This window comes from Cyprinus carpio, chromosome B1 (assembly GCF_018340385.1).
Source record: "Cyprinus carpio isolate SPL01 chromosome B1, ASM1834038v1, whole genome shotgun sequence".
Taxonomy (NCBI): Eukaryota; Metazoa; Chordata; class Actinopteri; order Cypriniformes; family Cyprinidae; genus Cyprinus; species Cyprinus carpio.
This window is the reverse complement of record NC_056597.1, coordinates 9,142,974-9,162,523: the sequence shown is the minus strand read 5'-3', so window position 1 is coordinate 9,162,523 and position 19,550 is coordinate 9,142,974. Positions and strand designations below refer to the sequence as shown.

At 39.9% G+C, this 19,550-nt stretch overlaps 1 protein-coding gene across 1 annotated transcript in view; it reads right to left on the bottom strand.

Moving 5' to 3' along the window:
* The window catches only part of LOC109070516 (hedgehog interacting protein), a 32,094-nt gene extending 13,018 nt beyond the window's left edge, over nucleotides 1–19,076 (bottom strand). The window contains exons 1-9 of the mRNA XM_042716499.1: nucleotides 18,388–19,076; nucleotides 15,502–15,694; nucleotides 11,729–11,870; nucleotides 9,578–9,779; nucleotides 3,744–3,895; nucleotides 2,800–2,973; nucleotides 2,544–2,687; nucleotides 1,941–2,062; nucleotides 499–622 (exon numbers count right to left, since the gene is read on the bottom strand). Of these exons, the coding sequence (XP_042572433.1) occupies nucleotides 499–622; nucleotides 1,941–2,062; nucleotides 2,544–2,687; nucleotides 2,800–2,973; nucleotides 3,744–3,895; nucleotides 9,578–9,779; nucleotides 11,729–11,870; nucleotides 15,502–15,694; nucleotides 18,388–18,657 (1,523 nt within the window). The 5' untranslated portion in view covers nucleotides 18,658–19,076. The remainder of the gene's footprint in view (nucleotides 1–498; nucleotides 623–1,940; nucleotides 2,063–2,543; nucleotides 2,688–2,799; nucleotides 2,974–3,743; nucleotides 3,896–9,577; nucleotides 9,780–11,728; nucleotides 11,871–15,501; nucleotides 15,695–18,387) is intronic.
* Nucleotides 19,077–19,550: the final 474 nt, after the last annotated feature.

Below are 19,550 nucleotides of genomic sequence, written 5' to 3'. Positions count from 1 at the left end.
TGATTTTTGGAAGCATAAGTATTCACTATTTCTCTGACTGTTCAAGGGATATACCAAGTGGTTTTGCATAATTGTGACCCTGGACGACAAAAACAAGTCTTAAGTCGCTGGGTTATATTTGTAGCAATAGCCAAAAATACATTGTATTGATTGATTGATCTTTTATGCCAAAAATAATCAGGACATTAAGTAAAGATCATTTTCCTTGAAGATATTTTGTAAATTTACTACTGTAAATATATCAAAACTAAAATTTTGATTAGTAATATGCATTGCAAAGAACTTCATTTGGACAACTTTAAAGGCGATTTTCTCAATATTTAGATTTTTTTGAACCCTCGGATTCCAGATTTTCAAATAGTTGTATCTCGGCCAAATATTGTCCTATCCTAACAAACCTAGTATAAATCTCAATTCCGAAAAATCGACTCTTATGACTGGTTTTGTGGTCCAGGTTCACAATTAATAATTCTAACATCATAAAGTAACACAACATACCCATTTTTGTCTCCAAATACATAACTTCCATAAAGTCTTCTTGACTGGCATCCCCGGTAGATGAATCCACCAACTGGGACGGCACCCTCATTTGACCCCAAATCAAACACAGATGGCTCATTTTCTGTGGGCAGACACCAACAACTCACCATCAAGAAAGAAAAGCACAGCAAGGTAACAAGGTGACATGTGGTTGTACATTTTATGTGTTTTAGGTTATTTTTATGAGTTATGGTTTATTTGAACTTGAAAATTCAAATGAGTTAACGGAAATCATCTGCAACTCAATTTTAAAAAATTTTATCCAAACTCGATGTCTTCAATCACCATCCCTTCATGTGTCACAAAGTTGATTTATCCCCATAATAACAGTTTTCTTTGTTTGTGTAAGGGATATCCATGTTTACCACAATCTGTCAAGAGACCATTAGCACTTCACACAGGCTGGTTTTAATTAGCTATTCCCCAGACAGTTATAAAAACACTATGTAAACTTGATATGGAAGGCTATGTTCATTTCATTAAATGTCCTTATTAAGCAGTGTTAAGTTCACATTATAGCTCAAACAGATTAGGAAAAGGACACGAGAGGAAAGGGTGAGGTAATCCTACAATTACTATTGAATGTTTGTGTATATTTGTTTAAGTTTGTATGGCTACAAAGATTACAGCAGCTTAGGGAATGGCCAGTATTATATCCTTACAGTCGGAGCCCCATAAAACAATAAAATGTGATTTAATGAAGCAAGTCATTCACCATGGTGATGGTTTAACATCGTAAATGGCTTGGAGTTTGGGGGTAATTTGGCACACTTGTGAGACAATCTTTTTGGGTTATAAATGCATTGGCTGGGAGGGAGCCATATTTGTTCGCTGCCAATGTGTAAGGAGGAGTACGAGAAAGCCAATCCATTACTTTGTCCATAGGAAATAATATATATTCACTTCTGGTATTGATTTAGGGGTCTTAGTCAGCATGATTGAGAGATGGACTGCCATGCTGGTCGTTTTGTGTTTCAACAATGTACTAAATGACCATATAAATGCTCTTCGACAGCGATAAATTATATAATTATACATATGCTTGCAAGTCCCCAGGGATTAAAAGAAGCATTTTGTATTTAAAGTGTGTTCTCACGTTATGAAACAAGAGTGTTGTAATGGTATTCTTGAATAAAGCGTTGATCAGTTTGTACGGAAAGTCTTAAATCATTTTTTTGGAACGTACCCCCATTCCATCGAAGACATTCTGTTCTCAGCATAAAAGCTTAACATTATTTCATAACCAGTACATGGAGGGAGAATTTAATGTTTTGTGAAATACAATACAGGAACTTCTTGAGTGGTTGCCTGGTTGGAACTATTTGGCTTGTTGAAAAGCCTTTCTGCTTGTACAGTAATCCATCATGTTTTTAGAAACCTGCCACTTCTAACAGACATACCGTAGTCTTTCCCTTTGATGACCTGTAGGATCCTGCCTGTTGTCGTATTTTTGCCAACAGTATCTGTGCACAGGATCAGCAGACTCCCATTGGTGTCCATGCGGAGCTTATCCACGGCACACCTAGAGCACAAAATACCATTTTAATGCATTTTGCAAGACAGCAGCAGTGTAAACCACACTGCTATTTGTTATATGACACTTTATTTAATTATACGGTATATGTGTTGGCGTGCACTTCTAATTCTAACAGGCAAGATTAGCAACATCCCTTAATTTCAGACAAATCTTAATGCTTAGTTACATTCTTGAGAAACTGTGTGCTTCCACCTTTATGGTAACAGTTTGGTGGGCGCTTTTCCAAAATGAGGTCCATAAAGAAATGATTTACTGCATCTGGTGCAGAAGAACTTGACTAGCCTGCACAAAACCAAGACCTGAACCCCAATGAACTGGAATGTAGACTGCCCGAGCTCACTGATGTATAGGTGCAAATTCCCACACCCATGTTCCAACATATAATGAAAAGGATTCATAGAGTAGCTTTCAATCAATCTAACAATCAATTTTTCAAAAGACAATTCATTAAAATGTTTGACCTTACCTCCCTGGGTCATGCAGTCCATGGGCAAAGATTTCAGGGGGCTGATTTGTGCTGTTAAAATAGGGGTTGTTTCTGGGTATAGAGTAAGGAGTGCTACAGCAATCTGTGTCCACATCCACCCGAAGGACAGATCCTGTGAAATCACTAAAGCAGAAAACACTCCATTGAAAATATTTGAAACTATGCTTATATCATTACATAGCTTGACTCATCAATAGTGCCTGATTTATTACAGCTATAAGCATTCAATACTTACCTCAGCCCATCCATTTCCTCCATATCGTCTAAAGTGATCATGCCATCACCTAAAAAGATGTGCAGAAGCCCATCAGGGCCAAAGAGGAGCTGCCCTCCCAGATGCTTTCGGTGGAGCTCAGCTACTTCCATTAAAACCCGAGTGGTCCTTGTGTCCACCTGGTTTGGGTTTTTCCTAAAACCAAATATTAAAACATTTATATTTAAACCTAAATCCGCCAATCCATCCATTTTCTAAACTGCTAGGGTTCAAGAAAAAAAAAGAAAAAAGAAAAAATTTCAAGGGTCTGAGGGACTCTATCCCAGCATAGAAAATAGAAAACTAAATACATTTAAATAGAAAATTTAATTTATATATTATTTTAAAAAATTATTTCTAAATATATTTATTAATTTAATAGTTTAAAAATAACAAGTGATTATTAACTAAAAATCAGCAAAGAAAATGCAAAAAAACATTTCATTTTAATCAGATGACTCTGGTTATTTTGGCATTTAATTTACAAAATGTTTGTTAATGCTGGGTGTTTTGCATCACAGCTGGGGAGCTGAACACAATCAGAATGGATGTCAGCCTTTGTGATAATTCTATGTTGTGATAACATATCTCTATAAAACATCCATCACTGTAAGTGAAAGCATTTCATGAGGAGCTCGGCTTCTCATGACTTATCCAAAACCCCATGGAAAACAAACATTACGCATACACATCCATATGTAAAGTGTTTGATCCAAGGCCGTAACCACAAACTGACATTGGGGCAGGGCGGGGTTTTGTCCCTAATAGATTTTCCCCCCATCTTTGTTTTGCCTTTTAGAATATCAAGGCGGACAGTTTGACAATATCTGAATATGAGGAAGGACACATCCCCCCATTGTCCATGATGGTTACGGCTCAGGTAAGTAGCCCCTATGCTTGGTCAGGTTTGACTGGTTTCTCATTACCTTGACACAGTGTACTCGACTACACGAAGAATGTGGTCGTGTGGTCCGATAGCCCAGCGCTCTTGGTTGGTCGTGTAGGAGACGTAGAGCTTTCCATTTTTCTTATAATTGGGGTGGAATGCAAGGCTTAGCAAGCCCCTTTCATCTCCTCCCTGCAAGTCAGATGGGGTACACAAAGAATCCAGAAGTTAATTATGCCTCTTTTTTTAGATTGGGCTGGGCTGCAAAAAGCCGAGCCTCCCCATGTCCCCTTCTCTCCTCCCTTTTCCCTAAGCCTTTCTCCATCTCGGTCTCTCTCCATATGGGGGCCAGTTACCCCATGCCCTCTTGCCCCCTTGCTTTTTTTTCTTACCTCCCCTCTCCTTGACTACTGCATTACAAACGATTATAAAACATTTGACTTCAAGCAACCCCCCCACCCCCACCCACCTTTTCACCAACCCTGTGTTGGTTATAGGTGCTTGTATTTGGGGCCAGGCTCCACTGGGATGCCCAGGCCCTCCTTGCGGCCTCCATTGTGCAAGTGATTTGTGTGTGTAATCTTTGGGGGATATCCGTGAATGCAGTGCTGAGTGGCTGAAACAATTCATTAGCTCGCTCGCAGTTCATAGAGAGCACAAAAGACCAGGATTCCTTCAGCACCCCCCCACCCCCTGTCCACCCTCTTCCCTCTCTCTCTTTTTTTATTTTTAAACCTGTGCAAAATTTGAGAGAAGCAAGAAACAGAATGGGCAGAAAAGAAAAAAAAAATACAACACTCCCACTGTCTTGGCAACAAGTTGGAAAACATTGAAATTGCTTGTGTAATAGGTAAAACCCCTCATCCCGGAGGCTACTACATGATTTGTCACTACTCTGGTGGTCCATTCATCATAGCTCGTTGTAATAAGCAGCTATGTCGCTTTAGTTCCTGGGGAAAGTAATAATGTTGGGCTTTACACCCTTTCATCTTTCTAACTTTGTTTTCCTTCTGGCAACACAAATAAAATGAATGAACAGATTGCTAAGCATACGCCTCATGAATGAACCAATGAATCAATGAATGAACAAACGGGTTCGAGGCAATTCCCTGAAAAATGATTATGATTTAATGCTTTGGGATAAGACGTAATGCCAGTTTAATTACAGCACATACACTAACAATTTAGTGATACTGGCTGTCAAATAAGTAAACAAATAGAGTTTTCATGAAATTAGCTGGCTGTGCCATCTCTGCGGCATTCCTTTTGGATTTCTCACAGGAACTCAGCAAAGAGAGGTCTTCTGTGGATTGCTTAACGGTGTGGTTCAGCTCACAGTACACGCCAAAACATACAGATCATAAATTGGTCAGAGCGACTCTGTTGGGCTGTGCTGAAGCAATCCAATTCGAATAGGCTTCAAGTGCTAGCGCTCCATCTCTGGAATGCTCTGGAGGAATTCGAATTGGATCTGTAGGGACATGAATAATAACACTCAGGAGGACTCTTTAGTAGACCACAAAGAGTGAAATCACAAGCAAAACTTTGTGGTACCCATTAAATGTCTGTTCTACATTAGTCAAACACAAAACGAGGTTGAGTTGAGTTAACAGCAGGTTGATATCATATATCCATGCTCTGCTTTTTCAAAAGAAAAGTTCTTCCTTTCTCCAAAAACTTTCGCTCAACATGTTGGACTCCTGATGCACTGACCTGAATCCCAAAACAAACACAGAGGGAGCAGGTCAAGTTAAGAATTCCAGAGAGTCGTATGATCTCAGACCAGGGACCACCAAAGAACAAAATTAGCTGAAATATTAGCTTTTACTAATGATCGCTCCTTCAACAAGTAGGCATAAAAAAACCTTCATTTCTCCAGGACTGTTCCTCTGGGTGCTACCAAAAACTTAATTAAGAGAAGACAAACTTCATGATATTCTCCCTCCATCCATCATAACAGATGCAGGGCTACATGTACAAGCCTCTGCTTAGCTGCAACGCTGGTACATATTGTTCCACTGTAGCAGCCACAAGAAATTTTCTTAGACATTCCATCAGGGTAAACTTGCAACATGCTGACATAGATGGAACAGTTCAGCTCCAAAATCTCGCTTCAAAACGTCATGGTCAGAGGTTCTACGCTATGTTTTTGTTAACATTCTGCACATTGCCTGTTGCTTTGACAGAACAAAGATTAGGTTGTAACAGCTTCTTGAAAAGAATGCTAGTGAGAATACATCGGGATCAGATGTATTCGCAGACAGGAGCATGAAGCACTACCGCCCCCCTCCTGGACCCCCATCCACCCCATCGGCAGCTGCTTGCCTTTCAGGGCTTGATGCATGGCCTGGGTTGCACATTGTTTCTGAGCACCTTTTGATCCTTATTGGCTCAGGCAATCTTACATAAAGAGGCATTCCACCCGAGCTGATTGGAGAAAAACAATGCGTGCCTACCTCAAAGGCAATCTGAAATGCTCACACTAATTCAGAGCTCCATTTAGTTCAACACAATGAATCCCAAGACCCAAGTCAAATCCCCCTCCTCCACCTGTTAACACACATTAATCCTGTGACAGCGCTGGAGTGAGGATCGCTCACTTTCAAGCGGTGAAAAGAGCAGATCGAATCGTAGGATAACATTCACTTATTGCAGCGGCAGCTCTCTGGAGCAATCCACAAATCTTCTGAATGGCTCCATCACAGGTGCTCATCCTGTCTCGGGGGTCCTCGCGAAGTCAAAACCTCGGCCAGGAAGCTATGTGAGATGACAGCTAAGCAGAGGCAGTTTCTCAAAGAGAACTGTTCAAAGAGTCAAAGGACGAGAGAGGAAAAGGTCCATTTGTCAAAGCTAGGATACTTCTTTTTTGACAGATTCGAGAGCCCTCCTGCTCGTCTAGCTGAAAGAGCCTAACAGCTGTGCGTGTCAAGTGACAGAGTGCACAACATGCTGTGATCTATTTGCTTCGGCAAGAAATAGTTTTTTGCAGCTGGACCCCTTGAGTTAGTTGATACACCACAATGGAACTCCGCTCACATTGCATGCAGATGTCTTCTTCACTATGTCTAGCGAGGACAACAACAAAGTGGTACCATACTTGTGTACCAATCACGTCAACACAAACTGAATCGGGGCTCTTTCACACAAATAGTTTAGAAGATAAACACTTTAGGGTGCTGAAATCCTACACTTCAGGATCGCTGTATGACTTTTTTTTTGGCATCTGGAACACGGTCACTAGTTTACAAAATATCCCAAAATAGATAACTGGTATTTAACTATTTAAGCGCATCCGCTGATAGCACTCTTACTTTGTTGAAACCAATCTGACTAGTGCAGGGTTGTGTTTGAAGACCAGCCACAGATGTGAGAGTGTAATAAAGTAGTTTGCAGTTTACAAAAATCTAACTTAAATCAAATGACCAAGTTCTAAGGAATGTGTTCTTTGTATGCATGTTGGTTTCATACGGTTTTAAAAAATGTATAATTTATAAAACATTTCAATGACTTTAAAAATGTCATGTGGTGTAACCACAAAGTAAAAGGTCATATTTTCTTACATTTTGAATGAATGTTTTATTCTATAGTTTGTATTTTTTAAATAGCATGAATTATTAATTTATAAATATCAAAAAAGGTCAAATTATCTAATATTTTAAGAGATTTATTGACCTTGACACAGTCATGAGTGTCTGAAGGTGTCCTCTTTATCATATAATTTCCTGTTTTTTCTGCATGTTTCTGCTGGTTGGTGACACCACGTTACTTTGATTTGGTGGACAAAAGTCTGTTCAAATGTTTTCTTGTTTTAAATAACTGCAATAATAACCATAAAAGAGCAATTAAAAGGTTTTCTTATTTGCTATATTAGGACATTTAGAGTTTATGCCCCACAAAGACGATCAGTCGTGTCTCTGCATTTCAGTACAAAACTTCTGTCAGTAATTGGAGAAGCACAAGTAGCACAGAATATTTGATAATGTCACACAGTTTGTGTGCGTGTGTGAGTGACTGAAGAGATACGGTTTCATCAGAGAACACCCACGGCGCTCTGGGAGACTCCCTTCAGTAGACAGAGTATTGTTTCCAAGCAGTTTGGCTTAACTGGCAGTAAGGGGATTGGGCTTGATGGAGATACAGAACATTAGAATCAAAGTCATGATAAAACACTATCATCCCCCTTCATGCCCAAGTCGGGTCCCAGCGGGTCTCCAGGCCTTCCACGGGCACAAAGGCCACATGTCCTGTTGATGCTCCGAGTAAACACAGCCGACTTGGAATGATAACGGCTAAACTTGACAGAATAGCACTCTTGGGGTCTGCCGGGGCTCGAGCTTACTCTAATTGTCATAATGATTGCTTTATCCACAACCAATTATGTTTAATGACGATAAGGCACACTGGGGGTCTTTCCTGTGGGGCTGTTGCATGTTGACTCCATAATTGCTCTTTCTCCTTTTATAAGTGAAGCAACGCGAGGTATGCAATATACACAAACTTCCTGTCAAAAAACAGGTCTCTTCCTACATCTCCGGACACTTGCTAAACAAAATGTTCTCGAATTACAGAATGCTTCAGTTCTTGTGGGGGCAGATAAACATCTGTTGTGACACACGCCATAACTACTACTGACAGACATGCATGTAAGCGAACGCTACAGCTGGCAACATTTCAACATTTTCTCACTGATCCTCAACAATCAAACACAAGGTTTCCTCTGCTGGCAGTCAGGTTGACAGCAAGCAAACCACACACATAGAGCCCACATACAGAATACATTTGTATAATAATACAATTTTTGCGGCAACACTATTTTTGGCATCAATATCACCCTCCATTCAGGTTTTGATTTGTGGTGGGAGGAGAGGAAAAATGGAAATAAATCCATAGAAGTTGTTGTTGTGCTCCATAAAGATTCTATTCTGTTAGGCTGCTTCATTTCTCCCATCTCGGCTTCGTCTGAGAAGGTGCCAAACCAAAATGATGAACAACAGATCTTCCAGGTTTCAGCGAGGCTTCCTGATTTATGCGAGACAGACTTCTCTGATGGTGGGAGGTCAGGCTGCATGAATATCAAATAGGAGCTAGTTCCTCTTCAGAGGCAGATATGTCAGCAATGTCGGGAGTGAAAACGGTAACATTTAGAAGTTTAGCTAAAATTCACCATTATTAGCATCCCTAACAAAATTACTTGAAATAATATTCCAATCCACCGGGATATGATTTGAAAATTCCTGATAAATGAATGGCACTGTATCATCTCAAAGGTGCACTTTTGTCATTTTTGGTTTAGTTGCATTAGCTGACATGGCATTTGTCTTTTGTACATCAGAGTGAAATAAATTATTAGATTTAATCAGACTAAATGATTGGAGAAGTCCGGTATTTGACACAAGAAAGAAGTCATTTTGATTGAACATTATGAGGTCAAAAAAATAAATAAATAAATGATGAACACATGAATGCATAAACTGTACACAATATAAGCTGTAACATGCATTTACAAAATAGATGTGAATTTTCATTTCACGCTGACTTTATACCATTTATAGAAATTCAGCTCTATTCACAGTTAGCAGTTTTTTGTGTCTCTCAGAATAAAACGTGACCAAAAACAAGGTTGTTACCAAGAATAAGGAAGGAAATCAAGTATTCTCTAAAAAAAAAGCTATGAAAATGTTTTTCAGCTCAATGATGAGACTGGGATCTTAATCTGATGTAAGTGCACACGAGTGTACATACATTTCATATTTGTTTATTTACATATAATACTTCTTAATGAAAAAGATCACTGACCACACCTCTAAGTATATAAAACATTGTCAGTCCAGCCAACTGATAACACAATGGCAACAAACAAGAGCTTTCGCTTACCTTTATGCCGCTTTGGACCAGCTTATGAATGTCCAGAAAAGGCTCTTTCAGGAGCTCCATGTCATGTGTTAGGACACGGACAAAGCCTTCCTTCTCCAAAATAAAAAGCCGCTGTGATCCATCCCCACAATGCACCACACCAACAGGCTGCTGAAGACCACTAAGGATCTCCTGAGTGCAGTAGCAGTTGTGTTTATGTTTTCTGTAGGAAAGGAATGGAAAGATTAGAAATTTAGATGGGTTAGTTTATGCATAAGGCTTTTTAGTTGTTGTCTAATGTCTATTTTTTGTTATAAACAGTAGAACTGTATAAGTTTAATCGTTATAAATAAGTTTATTACAGTTAGGAACACAACAGAATCTTTTCTGCTTGACAGATTGGTTTGGGAGTAGACTGAATAAAATGCCACAGGAGAAGTTCATTTAACATAGTCAGAAGATAGGGACTCTCAAGCTGTGAAACAAGTGTTCCATTAACCACAAATCACATTTGATGTGGGGACACGCCAACTCACATTATGCCTTAAATAAAACAAGGGCATCAGCAGTGTGGGTGCTCCTGTTAACAAGCAGTCTTGGAGGGATTTTCCATAGATGTAATAGGGGGTGAATTGGCAGCTCGTGCCTGAACTGTAGAATAACGTCAGTCTGACGTGCTTGCAATGACTGTGCCTGATCAGATATGCTGCTTTACTGGCCCTTCGCAATGGGAGGTCCGATTAAGAATTATGACATTCATTTACAATGACTGTGGGCTCAGAGCCTTCTCAAAACACATGGCGGATTCACAGCTCGTCAATATTTGCCTCAGAAGGTCACTATCAGAACTTTCCCTTTAACTACCACAGTATGAAGAAGAGGTAGAGAAATTATAGTAGCGAGAAACAGGAAACACCGAAATGTTAATAACAACAGAACTTGCGACCATAGTTGGCTAACAATGTTTTTTGAGTCCTACAGGTGGTCTTGTTGACTACACATATGAATCCATCATTGTAAGTTGTGAAAAGTGAATACTGAAGCTTTTTCCTAATACTAATATGAGGTTATAATCAACAGGATATTCAGCTATGAGCTAAATCAGAGCCAGTCCCAAATGACATCCCTTGCTATGTCCTGTCACAAATGGTCAAAGTCCTCTGGCTGTCCTCAACAGCTCAGTTCCTGCAGTATAAGCACTTTCTTTGTGTTCTTAAAGCTGGCTAAACTCAGTCTGGACACAAAGCTCTGGCTTGGAAAGAGGGGCAATGGACCAGTCAACGAGTGCATGCAGGAATGTTGTGACATGGAAGGTTAGTCAGGCGTGTTTTGTCTCTAGTGACCTTGTTGAGGCTGTCCTGATGACCTAGTAGTCGAAGCAGGCCAGTCCTACTGGGCCATGGGACATTAGATGACCGTAAGGAAGCTTCTCTCATGCCTGATGATGAATGTCGTTACACGCAGATGTCATTACAGGGAATAGCTCACCCCAAAAAAATGGAAATTCCGTCATTATTTAATCACCTTCATGTCGCAATGTTACAATGAATGGGAAATGGAACGTTCAAGTAACAAAAAAGATGCAAAAGTACCATGAAAGTAGTTCATACAGCTTGTTCACTGGATTCTAAGTCTTCTGAAGTTATACAGTACAATTTGTGTCAAACTAAGTCGATATTCATTGATAATCCTCCTTGCCACTGGCTGCTGCAACAGGATTCTGAGCTGAACCATAGAACCATTTATGAATCATTCAGACTGGTTTTGTGATCTGGATCAACCGATTCTGACTCAAAAGAATAATTATCTCACAAATCAGACACTGTTACTTATCTTTTATACACTAATTAAGTGTCAAGGAAAGCTAGTATAGTTGTCAAGATTTTTGTGAATACCGACTTAACTTTTTGTTGTTATGACTATGAGCAGATGAGGTATATATATCCATATGTATATACATACAGTATATATGGGGGTATGGCATTTTGGAGCTTGGCAGCCCCATTTAACTTTCATTATATTGAAAAGATTGACCAAGACATTCTTCACAAATTCACCTTTTGTCTCTAGAATGAGATGAGTAAATAAATATTGACAGATTTTTATTTTCAGGTGAACTATTTCTCTGCTGTTCAACAAAGAAATGTGTGTGTAAAACTGAATGAAGTATACCTGTTAATCACTTCTATTTTTTCATCTAACAGGTAGTTGGAATCTCTGCGCAGTTGCTTTCTGTGAAAATCTGGAAAGCACAGGCCTCCGTCCTTCCTTCCATAGTACTGGCAGAACTCGTCCACGTCGGCTTGGAACAGTTCTAAAAAACACAGACAGACAGACAACTGGTCTCAGCCTGAGATAGACACCACACAGGGTCCATGGATGATGTAATCACCTCTAAACCCAACTGAATCCCCTACAGTCAAAGCTGTACTCGAGTCAAGTATGTCCTCAGCCATCAGACGGCTTATTGTGTGGGCGTTTTGGTGGTGATTCCGGAGCCAAGCTTAATTCCTATCTTGACTATGGTGCATTTATGAAGTACTGAGTCTCAAATCAAGACATTTGTTTTTGCCTCTCATATCGGACAAGTGCAAGTCATGGTCATTCATATCGGTCCAGACACCAGACCTTTAACCATTTGTTAAAAACGGTTATATCTGACAAAGCCACAATGATACACACTTCTGGGTGCTACAATTATGTGATGGTTGAACCACAGTGAGGTATTACAAACCGCTTCAGACATGTGTGGTCCGTATGTGGAAAGTTTGTGAGTTTAATTAAACCCAAAAATGCCAAACGCTCAGTCCGTATCTCCTTTGCTGTTATATCTTTCAGCACAAACTTGCAGGTCAAATCCAAATAAATGATAAGTACACACCCAAACTGATTGATTATATTTAAGAGATTAAGTTTGCTTGCTTACCTTCACGGAAAACACCCTTATTTATTTCTCCAATCTTAGCCAAAATAAATTCACCATAATTTAGACATCTAGAGTTGAGGAATGTGCAATAAAAATTTGGAAAATTAACTGTGTGGCAATTAAATCACAGTCGGTTTCTAGGAACCTTTTGGCTGAATGAGCAGCACAACAACAAGGAGAGAGAACAGGACTCGGTTTGGCAGCTGCTGTGACCTAAAAACCTCACTGATATGGTTACCACCTTAGCTAAGCCCTCTCATGGGGAGAAGTAGAGCAAATACAGCAGTGATAGAAACACAAACACACTCCTCTCCTTCCTTTCATCTCCAACGAGCCCCCCGTGCCACTTGAGGAAGGGGGCTGCGTGTGGGAGGGTAGCAACAGCACCAACAACAGAGGTGATAGGATATCCCTAAACATCTAAACACAACAGTGAGATCAAACACACATACCCACCACCACCACCTCCACTCACACTGCCATACCACCCACACACAAACCGCAGTGGTTATCTTGGGCCTGCTGGTGTGAGCGGTAAGGGTCTGGGAGTTGTTGTCAATAGCAGCTGAGAGGACAGAATCTTTATGCAGTTCCCACACTTTTGAATCTCCATGATTTTCCGTATCCTTCCATGTCCATATTTCATATCGATGGATAAAATAAAGTAAAAAAGCATTCAAATTTCATTCAGACTAATGTTGGAACCAGTTCAAACGATTCTGATTCAAATGAACAATATAAAATAAAAGAGTATTTATAAAGACCATAGCATTTCTAAGCCTTAGAGAACAAAATTTTAAAATAAACTTGGTTTTTCATGACTTAAACATAAAGGTTCTTTTTTGACATCTATGGTTCCATGAAGAACCTTAAAATCAATGCAGTATTTCCAATGGACAGAGGGTTCCTTGTAATGAAAAATGGTTATTCAGATTATTAAAATGTTCTTTACACAAAGAAAAAAAAATATTCGCTATATGTTCACTGAAAGGTTCTTTGGGAAGTCCAAAATGGTTCTTCTATTGTATAGCAAAAACCCCGTTTGTAATCTTTTTTCAAGAGTGTGGGAAACTGTATATATCTCTGTTATATCTTTGAGGTCATGGGGATCAAAAAAAGTGTCTGCTGATGTGGGGTGTGAATATATCTTTCCAAAACTACTTTTTGCTGCCAATATCTGCTACAGGTCGAGTCTTAACCTCCCAACCTCTCATTTGATTAGATTTTGCTGAATATTTTAGATGTTATGCATTTTTTTTATTTAAAAGCTAACCTTATTTAACCAAACCAATTCAAAGTTTAATCTTCATCATCAACACATTGAACAGACAACTGTAAAATGAATATTTGGAACTGAAATGTTTCTCCTTAATCTCATGGAACTGAAAGCAAACACCATGAAATTATGAAGGCACTTTTATTACTGTTGAAAACCATTGTGCAATCATGGTTTAAAAACATGGTTAAAAAATATGGATAGAAATAAATCACATGAACTTAAAGGACTGTCTAATTTGAACAATTTATAACTTCCCTAAACATGGCGAAAACACTGTGTGGCCTCAACTACGGTCTCAGCCCCTCCACAATATGCTCTAGTTTTATTGTACTGGCCTACAAAAAACAGGACAGAGAGAAAGAGACTCCACATCCTCAGCGCTATAGTTATACTTCCATCTGGTTATCTTCCAAAGCAACCTGGGTGGCCACCCAAAGTACTTGACATCTTGATGCACTTCAGCAGTTTTACATATACACAACCTTTGTAGAAAAATAAATGTGTCATTCGTCACCACATATGCTGATTTGGGAGGGGGAGAGGGGAGGGGGTAGAGTCTTTTGGCCCCAGCTCCTGTTCTCAGAGTATTTACCACTATTTTCTCTCTCTCTCTTTCCCATATGCTTACTCCTTCTACAAAGAGTCGCAACAGACAGCACACCCTTATTTATCTGTTTAGCAGAGGAAGACTAAAAGGTAAACTGTATGAATACAGTGTCTCATTTTTGTCGGTCTATTCGCATTTCCGTGGGTGCGTATGTGCGTGTGGCTTGCATTTTCTCTCTGTTTGCATATCGGCCCCCATCTAATCTGTTATGGCTGCGCTGATAGGAAGAAGGTTTGGTCTGGAGGCCAGCTTTTGCATACCATTCCATCTGATGGAATGCATCATGCAGCGAATGTTGCAACACTATAGAGCAGCTATTGGATGTTTGCTCCTGATGTCATTCATGTTTGGGAGAAAATACAAACCTCATGATGGCTTAGAGCTTTTCAGGTCTTCGGACTCCTCCCCACTGCCATCTGTCCCCCCCCCCACTTATGTTTCAGAGGCCTTAATGTTTGTCTTTTCATTGAATGTAGGCTGCCACCAAGAAAAACAAACTGATTATGTGAGCATTGCCCTGAACAGGCATCGTTTTCCGCTGCATCCTGTAAAGTGTGTGTCGTGTGAGGTGTGACTGTCAGTCATGTCTAGACCGTAGTCAGACTGCGCACACACACGCACATATACACCAAACACATCTTGGCAGGCTGTGTTGACGTAAAATAAGATGCTTGCCAAAGGACCGAAGGGAAGAAACAGGTCATAAAATCATTCATTTACAGCTACATTTTTTAGAACTTTGTTTGGGTTTTTTCGAGTTCTTCATTTAGTTTATTTATTTGAAATATCACATTTTTATCATTTATATTTCTATAATACCAATAATTTAAGGCCTTTTGTGATGCTCAAGTCATTGCAAAGTAAAAAAAGAACGAAAGAAACAGCAACAAGTGGTTCCTGAATGGCATTTCTTGAACATCAGATTAACAAATCTCTCCGTTTCAAAGTAACTTTGCTGTTCAGGAGCTGCCACGGATATTTTGCTTTCTCCCACAATGCGACTTTACGGTCTGATGCATTAACCTTTGTTCACCTGGATTTAGAATAACTGCAATACAGGAGTCAGAAGAGCGATGTTCCTGATGAAGTTAATGTTCTTTAAATAAAACTCTTGCATTGGTCTTGATTTTTACCTGGTACGTGTCCCCGGCAGGTGTAGTAGAACTCTTGGCAGTAGTCATGACATAAGCGGGGTAGATCTTGTTCTCTGTGTGGTGCCTTTTCAAGTTTGGGTGAGTGGAAGAGCATCTGGGCATGTGGTGAGCAATGGGCACACTTAATCTCCTCTAGCAGTCTAGAACACTCTGTGTTATTGGTTGAGAAGATCTGAGGAACAAAAAATAACCAACAAAGGTTAGAACTTTCGTTCTAATTGAATGGCTAATCCAAGTTTTAATGACTGTGTATTGTGTGTATATATATATATATATATATATATATATATATATATATATATATATATATATATATATATATATATATATATATATATATATATATATATATATATAATAAAAGAAAAATCAAACTAGGTGGTTTGACACACATTTTTGGAATGTTTTCTCGTTAATTGGACGCAATTCACATTCTAAACATCTCTCTTAACAAACACCACACATCCATGTGGACTTGATTTCTCCTGATTTGTTTATTTGAGCTCACAAACAGCAAGCCAAAATTGCACCTCGCATGGCAGCTGAACCCATGCTGGAGTGAACGGACCGAAATGAGGATACTCAAAATGTTTCTTAAGTCACCAAACAAAAGTAAACAGTAGATTAGGGCCGAGAAAATGAGCAGGCTTATTTATGTAACAAATTAGCTGTAATAAAACAACAATGTAATCTGCTCCCTTCCCCAGACATGCGCCTGTGCCGCAGCAGTCTGGTAAACCTCCCTCTCTCTGTGTGAGGTCCATGTGTAAACACCAATTTATAGATAGACGGGCACATCATTCCCGTGCTGGTATCAACAAATTAGCAGTCTGTCCAAGTCAATTAGACCAGCACACCCAGCAGACAGCCCACTGCTCTGCGTAGTAAACCATTTTGACAGATTTCTTTGATTTTGATTCTCCCGATTCTTTCGAGTGGATCAAAACCATCTTTGTGGGTGGAAGATAAAACGGTGTCCAAAAAATGTATTGACACCTCCATATGAACCAAAGAGTTTGGAATGTGAATTTTCAAGTGCTCTATGCTCTCAGTCTCGCAGAGGTTGGTGTGTTAGCCCGGTCTGTGAGTGGCAACTCTCCTGCTTTAAACTGCCCATTGATTTAGTGAGCCATGGACTGGCACATGGTCCATGGAGAGAAGCATTTGTGTGCTCTCAACCATGCACTCTACCCATATGTTGCTGGGATGGGCTCCAATGTTGCCATCACCCTCACCAGCAACAAGAGGACCTTTGTTTTTTGTGTTTTCCAAAAAATGCCAAAAGTTGTTCAAAGCTGCTTCAAATCACACCACGGTCTACATCACAGCCTTTTAGGGCCATACGTAACGACTGCTGAAACATGCCAGTGCAAACAGGAGGCATATATGAGCTTCAGTCCAACTGTCCATTACTTATTTAATAGTAGATGTTTTGAAATACTGTGGTTCGGCATGAAAAGTCATGACAGTTATGTTTAAATAGCGAAATCTGAGCAGATGTTGGGATTATGCATCACGGCACACAATATCCTTTGTCACTGGAACTGACAAACAAATGTAAACACAAAGACTCATTTGAAAACAATGGCTCGTCATTTAGCGACAAACAATGAGGGCAACTACAGCTCAAAAGTTCTCACTGAGGTGCCAGAAAAAGGCGATCGATGATCGAAGTTACCACAACCGTAAGATTAAACAAACAGGCCATAACACCTGACATGATTCACGGAATTTGCAGTTCAGCCACAACTGAGCTAACTTCCCCACAAAACCTGTAAGCTTGTATTAAACAGCTTAACCATTTTGGCCCTCTGGGAATTGGTGTTAGTAAGTTTGGGGTGGGGAGCAGGACAAATACTCACTCAAAGGCATTAACTAACACTTGGACAGAGCCAAGGACTCGGGGAGAATGATGTTCTCCAGCTTCACCCATTAGTGAAACTAACAAACACAATGGTGTTGTTGTTATTCTTTTGCCATAAGCAAAAAGACTCCGTGTGTGGGCAGTGTAGTGGGGAGGAGGAGATGTCGACTCTTTTTTGTTCCATTCAGCCTTGCTCTTATTTGCATGACTTGAGCAAATTAAATGATGCAATATGGCTTTTTGTCACAAACCGACGTGCGATGCCACCCAGCCGCGCGTATGTAGATTGCGGCGGTTGTTTACATGAGAAAAGAGAGCGATTTCTCGGCGTAGAATGCGTTAATTGATAAAACTATTGAGCTGAATCTTCTCACGTCTATGGAAAGCTTTAGAAAGGTGCGATTCATTACCGAGCGAGAGACATTTGTTTCCCATCTGTTTTATGTAAATTTATATCCATCACTACGAGAAGCACATGCTGTCACTGTAACATCAGCGTGAAAAGTTGCGCAAAACCTCTAATCTATACATACAAACATTTAACTGCAGGAGCACAGCTTTTAAAAGCGATTCCGATTTCGGAAACATAATATTACAGCAAGGGAGCATGAAAATTAAGCGATTTCATTCATACGCCTCGTGCTCGCGAGTGAACAGCACTGCACGCGTTCTAACCTCGGTCCGAGCTGTTTTTAATTGTTTTTCTACATAATCATGCGCGAGACGGACGTATTTAGCCACTGCGAACGATCTTGCCGTGTTTATCAGCGTTTATCAACTTTTAAAACGTTCTGTTACTCTGCGCTGCGTGCGTCTCGCTGACTGTTTTTAATGCAAAACGCCTTCAATACACACAGTGTGCATATGTATCCATATTCATTACAAGATAAACCATTATCCCACTGCATACTGCTGTTGCAAACATCTTAAAATCAATGCCATAACAAAACACGCGTGGGAATCACTAGGTCAGTTGGAGGCTGCAGGAAGCCTGAACATACCCGAGCATCTCTCCGATGGAGGATCTGATACGGAGCTCTTCTGGACGGACAGCAGGACACGCGAGGATAGAGCCTGTGACAAACCTCCCCTCCGCCGCTTCCCTCCAGTGGCTGTTTTCTCTCCTTCTTCTTCAGGCGTTTCGGCAGACTTCCATCGTAACATCTCCTCCTCCTTGGACTTAATTCTCCTTTCTCGTCGAATTTCGCATCACTACATTCCCAAAAATTGGCCGCGATGGCCAACAAGAGCACAAATTTCAAATGCATCATTTTCAGAGGGATTAAACCAAACGCGGAGCACGCGACTGCTCAGAAATCAGGACTGCTGTATGACAGTCCCCACGCGCGTCCAGAAAGTTGTTATAGAATTACAGATTTTGACTAAAACAACTATTAAAGCAGTCTAAATTAAATAGTAAAAGAACGAAAAAAGAAAGAAATTACGATAATAAATTAAGACAAGTGCTGGTTATGATGTTGTTAAAGTGGAAAAAACATGATACTGTGTTTAAATAAGAAATAAAAATAAAAAACAAGAAGTGAACGGATTAGCCTATATACAGAAATTGTACGTCTCCTTTCCCAAAAGTTAAATCCCGTTGGTGCACAAAGGTTGATGCGTGTGATCAAAAGTTGCAGTAAGTTGTCTGTTGCATGCTCTTCAGTGCACTCACATGTTTCCCTTTGCTCTTTCCACCTTCTTTTTAACCAGCGCGCGAGAAGGGGAACGCGCACGATGACGTCTATCCAGTCCGGGAACGCGCGTCATCATGTTAAGTAAAGAAAATTATTATACACACTAAGTGTCATGTTCACGGAAAATAATGTTACATTGCGATCAGTGCACATTTTACTGAGTGCATGTTTATCCGTATCCATTTGGTCATTACAGTTCAAATCTGTTACCATTGTATTGACTGTAAAATGTAGATAAAATTAATCTTTTATGTTGCATTATATTTTATTCAGTTCATGTTTATTGCATTATTTCACTGACATGAGAGTCGCACTGACTTGTCTTTGTGTGTGGCACTGTGGTCTGCCTTGTTACTGACCGCAGTTACTGGAAAGACCACTTTTAATGAACTTCATCCAAAGTCATCATGATGCTTTCCATAATGCCACAAGTACTATCAAGACAAATAGCAATGGAATTTAAATGA